Here is a 7,557-nt window from a genome sequence, read left to right as displayed (position 1 = left end):
GAAAAGAAGATCACTCAGATAGTGGTAGGGTGTAAAGTCGTTGGACAGGCCTAATAGCACTAATCCTGTGAGCACATGAGAAAATGGGATGTTGTGAGATTGGTTATGTTAGCTGAACTGGCTAAATGTGATCAAACTACTCCAAACATCATGTATACATTTATTTATTATAACAAAGTAACTAGTACACTTAATTTAATGGGAACAGGTCTCTAGCAGTACAGGAGAAAAGCTGCAGACTCCAGAGGACTCAAGAGAACAGCGTAGTCTCCCATCTGAACGTGTTACACTAACCTAGAACTCTTGAGTTTTAGTGTAATCTCATATATATATGAGAAAATGTACATTACAACTCTTTGTTGTGGGTGCCTGGAAAACAAGACAATGAAACTTTATTTAACAGAAGTCCAGAGTTGGTGTCAAAGTCCCCCTGCCCAACCATACCCTCCCCCATTAAACTGTGTACAATTAACTGGCCTACCAAGATACATGGATATCCCAAAACATTTACAACAGTTCAAAGGAACAAGCTGGTGCTTTTAATCAGTTCATTAATACAATAAGTCACAAAGGAAAATGCAGCTTCTAATAAGCCTCATTACCCCCACCACTGAATATATAATAATAAACACATACACATATGTATACACACACACATATATGTATATATATATATATATACATACGTGTGTATTGATATATGTGTGTATGTTATATGTACGTGTGTGCACGCATATTATATATATAATATGCGTGCACATGTATGCGCTAAGGATGCTATGATTAAGTTATCACTGCACCATAGCTTATTTTTATTGAACTCACAACTTCAACAGAAACTGTTTTTATTGTACATACAAATTGTTATTGTATGGAGTTTAAATCTACATAGAATGACGTGCAGAATGCTACAAATTTTTTTTTAATTCTTTTGCATGTCTTTGGGAGATGTAGAGAAATAATGACAGGTGAAAAATCCAGAGAGCCACTGACACCTGCACCTCCACCCCTCTGCAGACCCGCTGTGTATGGAGCTGGTCCTCAGACAATATCTGCAGGCTGTGGCTGCAGAGGAAGAGGACGGACAGGGTGACAACACACAGACCCCCCCCCCCCCCCCCCCCACCCCAAAAAACAAACAAAAAAAAAAAGAAATTTGCTCCCATTGAGTTGAAGAGAGACCACGGAGCGAGGATGGAGAAAAGGTGTTGACTGAAACCTTTAATCATCTTCGCCGTCATCCTGGAAGACGAAGAAGAACAAAAGTATTACAACACAATCATTCAAAGATGTCACCACAGCAGTTTTATTAGCACTCACGTGTGCTAATTACAAGCAGCTTCCAACTACAGCAGCAGCTTTTACATCAACTTGCTACAGGTCTGATAATTTAATTAACTCCGCAAACACGGAAGACAAGGAATGTCACATAAACCACCCGATCCTATACTACGACAACAAATACAATACTACAGTAATGGCACCAGAATACTGGAATAATACAATAACAACAATACAATAATATGGTAGCAACACTAGAACAGCACCAGGTAAAGCCACAATAAGATCACTGTAATCCTGTAATAAGACCAATATAATAGTACCAATATAATTACTAGTTTAAAATAGCCTGAAATACACAATGTCTCTATATCATAAGACTTACTGGTCTACAATAACTACACTACGATGTGACAACTCATGTTATACTAACTAATACTATTAATAATGCATGTGTCAGTTGTTGCCATGTTTATACTGCAATAATACCACCATAACAGTACAATATCACTGTAATACTAAATTTCTACCAATGTAATAATATAATACTAATGTAACTCTGTAATACTGCATTACCAACACTGTAAATGTGCAGTTATATCACTCAGCCGATTGGGATATAAGAACTATAATACTACAGCCATGACACCGCAATTATAGCATTAAGTTAGTATTTTAACAGTAATATCATGCTAAAACACTAAAGCTCCGAGAAAGCAATGATACCACAGCAATGCTACAATAGCACTGTAACGATGCAACTTTGTTAACTATAAAATTACTGACTGTGCTGGTTTTGTTTAGTTTTATTTTTGTAATTTTAGATACACTTTACAGATGAATGAGCCACCAAAGGCCATTTATTCAGAAATACTGATAATACCATGAAACTGCCAGATTATTAAATGACACCACTACATCAATTTTCAGCAATACAAAAAAACTGAAATTACAATCTGATGAATGGCCCAGCGCTGCCTTTAGAATTACTAACATGCTAACTCAATTTATTGAGCAGAGTTGTTCCAAACAGTCAGGCTAAAATTACAATAAATCATAGATACTACTAACAAAATGCTCAGTTTTATCTGTTTTAAATGACCTCTGAGAATCAGTGTGTCATCAGATTGGGGTTTGTTTGTGTATTTATTAATATGTCTCTCTTCTTTGTTTAGCGACTGAACAACAGCAGCACGTTTGATAAGTTTGACCTTGATAAGCTGTTGTTAGAATTTATTTACTTTCTACACCAGGATCCTTTTCTATGTAGCTGACGGCCTGTATCTGTGCAGGGGCGGATCTAGCAAAGGGGGGGCCACAAAGACATACTTTGCAACTTCATAAAAACAGTCCTAAGGACCCACTGAACCCCTTTCCTCACCTCTCCATCTTCCCCATCACCGTCCTCATCTTCATCTTCACCCTCTTCTTCCTCCCCTTCATCAATATCTTCCAGTCCCTCTTCTTCTTCATCATCATCATCGCCATCGCCTTCCTCATCCTCCATGTCTGGGACCTTGGGAACATAAGAGAAAGGTTGAACAGATTGTTACTTTAGCCAAAGATTCACTTTGGTTACTACTTCTGTTTACTAAATATTTCTGGATACAATTCCAAAACTAAAGCATCTATCAGTTCCCTTAACTTGCCACCAACAACCACACTCGGACAAAAAAGCACCTCCTGTTTTTACTGGCTCACTCACTCAGCCAGAGTTAAACGGGTCAAAATGAGATCTGGATCTGTCAGCGAAAGCAGCTGTGTTACTTGGGTCTAGACTCAGTGAGAAACAAAACAAAACAAAAAAAAAAACCTCCAGTCTCCTGGAACTAAATCTGAATTACATCGGCATTGTGAAAAGGAGCTTATTCCACTCTTTGAAATTGATGATGACTTTGTTCATTGTGCTGAAGGCGAAACTACGAGTACGATGCAGATGAGTGGAGGCTGTTCATTGATGGTCCAAAACTCAAAAACTGTCCTACTACACCACTCAGACTGGAAGCCAAGACTTTGTCGAGTGTTGTCAAGTTCTTTCCACAAAGTCGAGTTTTTAAACCGTTATAACATCTCCCTCTGGTGTCAGTATGTCTGAGCTTCTGTGCATGATTCTCATTAAAATGGCAGTAAAAAACGATATGGTCATAAACTTGCATCTTCAACCCAGCTGCGACAGCTGAGATGCAATGCGCCAAGTTAGAAAACTCGAGAGGTATACAATTGGCCGAGGCGACACAGGATGTGACGTGAAAATCGTCACCAGACACCGACACAAGGGACACGGCGAGCATAAAAATAGCGTGTGTAGAAGAAACCAATCTTACCAGGTAGTACTGCAGTGGGTTTGGCCAAATGTCATCCTTGATCACTTCTCCCAGTTCATCAGCCCCTGCATCCGAGTGGTCAGTAAACCAGGTGAAGAAGCTCTCTGGCTCCTCATGCTGCCTTTTCTTCCCAGCTTTGTTTGGCGTCTGACCCGTACGTTTTGTCAGGTCCTGATGAGCCAAAAGATGACATTTTTTTGACGAACATAATCAAAGGGCAACTTGGGGAAAATCATTGTAACCGTATTGTACAGTAGTACATATAAACAGAACTGAATTTATAAAGGAAAAAAAATCCAAAGCACATAAAAGTCTAACGGGGAAAAAAAGAGAAAAACAAAAACCAACCTTTCCAGCTTTCCATTTGATTTCAGATGATTTGGAAACCGGGTCGCCGCTCTCGTTTACATTAAACTCTTTGGAGAGGGCTTTGTTCTCGAAGTACGGATTCTCGTCAAAATACTTCAGGAAAGAAAACATTCCAATCAGAATATGGCATGCCAGTTACAATCTATGAATATTACATGAACCTGACAACTCACAAAATCTATTCTATATCCAGACTTTATGTCCTCAAACTCCGTGACCTCCACCCTTGACAAGTAATGAAGTGCTTCCTCGTCCTCCTCTCCCAGAAGAGCTGAAACTAGAGATCAGGTTATGCTGTTAGATCCCATTTCTTTATGTGAACATTTAAAATCACTTAATAATAATTTACCATAACTGATTAACTTTTAGTTCCCGATGGTGACTCTTACGCTCTTGACAGTTCAGAGTCACCATAAACACAGCAGCAACAATCATTTTCATTTAATTACCTTGTGGATGGTTGACGAACGTTGTGACCCAGAAGTTGGGGATTTTGGCTATGATTTCTGATCGCTTCTGAAAGAATGGCTGGCGTAATTTATTGTACTTCTGCTCTACTTTTAAAATTTCTTCACTAGCCTGTTCATTCAGTCTGATGGAGAGAGAAAGACAAAAATGTGATCAATAAAACAGTTTTCTGCAAATTTCCCCCCCCCCAGTACTGATACAGAAGATTCAAACTCACCTGTCAATTTCATTCTGTACTTCATCAATGTGCTCAATTGCTTCCTGCTGCTCTTTTTCTGAAAGAACAAGGAAATGTTTGTTTTTTTTTAAATTAAGGATTTTGGAGTTTTAAAAAAGTTCAAAATAACACCATTCAGCCTATTCGTTAAAGAGTATTTGTGAAATTAACATGACATGCAGACAAAAATAACAATGCACACAATAGACATGTTACACCATAAATGAGAATTATATATTGATATTTTCACTGGACTGTGCACACCGCAGCATTTGATTTCATTTTGGTTTCATAAACTTAGAAATAGCAAAATTGTACAAGGTTAGTCTCGAATCCTTTTGGCCTAAAGAATTTAGGTAACATTCAGAAAAACTGCCATGAATAAAAATAAGAATATCTCAATATATGTCATGACAGAAAATAATATTGATATGCTTTTATTCATCTTCATCAACCCGGGACGTACAACTATGACTTTTTTCTTTTTAAATAATAACTTGGCTGACAGCCAGCACACTTTTTCTTAGAAGCAAAGAGACCGTCATTATAAAAAAATATTTTAGAACACTTCAAATTATTTTTGAACTTCAGGAAACAGCACGTACAATGGGTAAGTACCAACTGAACGGAAGGTAACTGGGAGCATGTCTGCATTCCTAATATTTACAAATAGAGCCTGGTAGTCTGCCGTGTTAAATCAACTATATGCTGATAAAATGCAATTTACTTTTAGACAAATATAGTTAGACAAGTAGATGTTTTTTGTTGTTTGTTTTTGCTTCCCTCGTACAAACCGGATGATACACAGAAACAAAAGAAACAGACTTGTGAAGTTTCAACTTTGGCCAAACTGCAACTTTGATCGGTTCAGAACTTCAATTCATAGAGACATGAACCAGCTTAACACCTCATATCAGTATATAAATAAAATGCATTGTATATAATTATTTCGAAAAAGTGAATCAAGAAACCAGGCTTTATACAGCCTGAACATGATCAGCGTATTTAAACATTTTAAAAGTGCTATGTTGACTGGATGTTGAAGAGACTGATGATGGTCCATGGCAGACAGACCCTGTGCCTCCTGCAGTTTAGGCGCTTCCTGTTACTGCTAAAGGCGGCCTGGTTTGAATGCGAGGCTTAGCGACGTCTCCGCTGTCTGCTCCCCTCTGATAACAACACACCACCCGGTCCACCAAGGATCCCTCCGCGTGTTCCACACATATACTGTCCAAATCCCCCATTTCCAATCCTGTTTAAATGACCAAGTACAGAAGCGCCGGTTTACCATATACACAGACACGATCTCAATAGACGGGCTCCCGTGAACGTTACCCCGCAGCAGCTAACCTTTCCGTTATCGCTGCTCGGCCTCTCTGGGAAAGACTTCTGCACTTGCTAACAATGAGGCCATTTAAGAAGCTACAGCAACAAACGCGTGTACGGAAATGTGCAGGGGCGTGCAGTTCCATCACTACTTCTCCAAGGGCAAACTTCTCAAACCGAGAACAATAACCACACATCCCGCTAAACGCAAAGTAGACACTGGCCTCCAACACGCTCATCAACTAACGCTGGCAGCTAATTTAGGCTAACAGCTAGCACCCGCTCACGCTGCCTAGCATGCTACGTTACTGAAAAGCGCTCCACAGCAACATCCTACCCTGACGTGTATCTGCAGGAAAATATTAATTTAGCTTTTCATCCGCAATCACGCGGACCAAACCACACACCACACTGAGCTGAGAATAACAAAATCACGATAAACAAATGAAAATGGCGTTGTACAGGATAAGCGCCATTCCTTAACGTTACCAGAGGTCTCGTCCGCTCCGTCGTGATTTGAATTCTCCTTCCTACTGACTTTTGCCGATGAGGCCGACATGGTTATCGTTTGTTGTGACTCTTTCGACCAGACGTATATCCAAGGCGGTTCAAAACTCTTCTCCACAGGACAAAAGTTACTTCCACCTTGGACAGAGTGCGTGTCTCGCAGTACACGATAAGGAGGAGGACTGAGCGCAGCTTTGCACGCTCGTTTCTCTCTGCGACTTACCGTAGCTAAACATATCTGTGGTGCTCTACTGCCTCCGACTGGTTGGAGTCCGACACTACAACTTAAAGCGACAGCTTGTACAAAGAAGTTAAGCCTCCACTACCCAGTAAACCACCTTTTCTTTTAGTACGAAATTTCACGGCTACTTCATAACACACACACACACACACACACACACACACATATATATATATATATATATATATATATATATATATATATATATATATATATATATATATATATATATATATATATATATATATAACATAAATAAACATAAGGTGATGGGGGTGTCAGTCAGGATGAAACATAAATAAACAACAACAACAACAAACCGCACACCGAGATCAATTCTACAAATTCTCTCTAGGCTCCTTTTGTCCATGTGTTTCTTTTATCTGTTTATTTATTCATTTATATTTTTGTTATTACATTATGTGTAGTATAGTATGACAGACAGGAACAAAAAAGGGAAGGGTCAACAGCCACACCAGAATCAGAATCAGAATCAGAAAGGGTTTTATTGCCAAATGTTGAGCGGGTTTCCAACATTAGGAAATTGCTGCGGTGCTTCAGTGCAAACATACTGTTATAAATTAAGCTTAAATAGACATGAAAATAAAAATGAGAATAAGAATTAAAAGTGCTAAGTAGATAGATAGATATATACATGATATATACATGAGTGCAGGTGGTGATCAGTGCCAAACATGGAATGATGCAGTGAACACAGCGTAGGGTCATGTGTTAGTGGTGGGAACAGTCATACGGTTATTGTTCATGTGTCCAACAGCAGAGGGGAAGAAACTGTTCTTATGGTGAGAGGTTCTGGTGCGAAT

The 7,557-nt window shown here is 39.0% G+C and overlaps 1 protein-coding gene across 1 annotated transcript; it reads right to left on the bottom strand.

Annotated features, from left to right (window-relative positions):
• Positions 1-1,119: 1,119 nt before the first annotated feature.
• Positions 1,120-6,717, bottom strand: LOC113025213 (protein SET-like). Its single transcript, XM_026172721.1, has 8 exons — positions 6,475-6,717; positions 4,660-4,717; positions 4,424-4,566; positions 4,148-4,251; positions 3,954-4,067; positions 3,606-3,776; positions 2,663-2,797; positions 1,120-1,242 (listed from the first exon to the last, which is right to left on the bottom strand). Exons 1-8 carry the CDS (start codon positions 6,542-6,544, stop codon positions 1,222-1,224), a joined length of 816 nt encoding a protein of 271 aa, XP_026028506.1. The 5' UTR covers positions 6,545-6,717; the 3' UTR covers positions 1,120-1,221.
• Between the last annotated feature and the right edge of the window lie 840 nt (positions 6,718-7,557).

The sequence above is a fragment of the Astatotilapia calliptera genome, chromosome 7, assembly GCF_900246225.1.
Source record: "Astatotilapia calliptera chromosome 7, fAstCal1.2, whole genome shotgun sequence".
Classification (NCBI taxonomy): domain Eukaryota; kingdom Metazoa; phylum Chordata; class Actinopteri; order Cichliformes; family Cichlidae; genus Astatotilapia; species Astatotilapia calliptera.
This window is presented reverse-complemented; position numbering and strand designations above follow the sequence as displayed.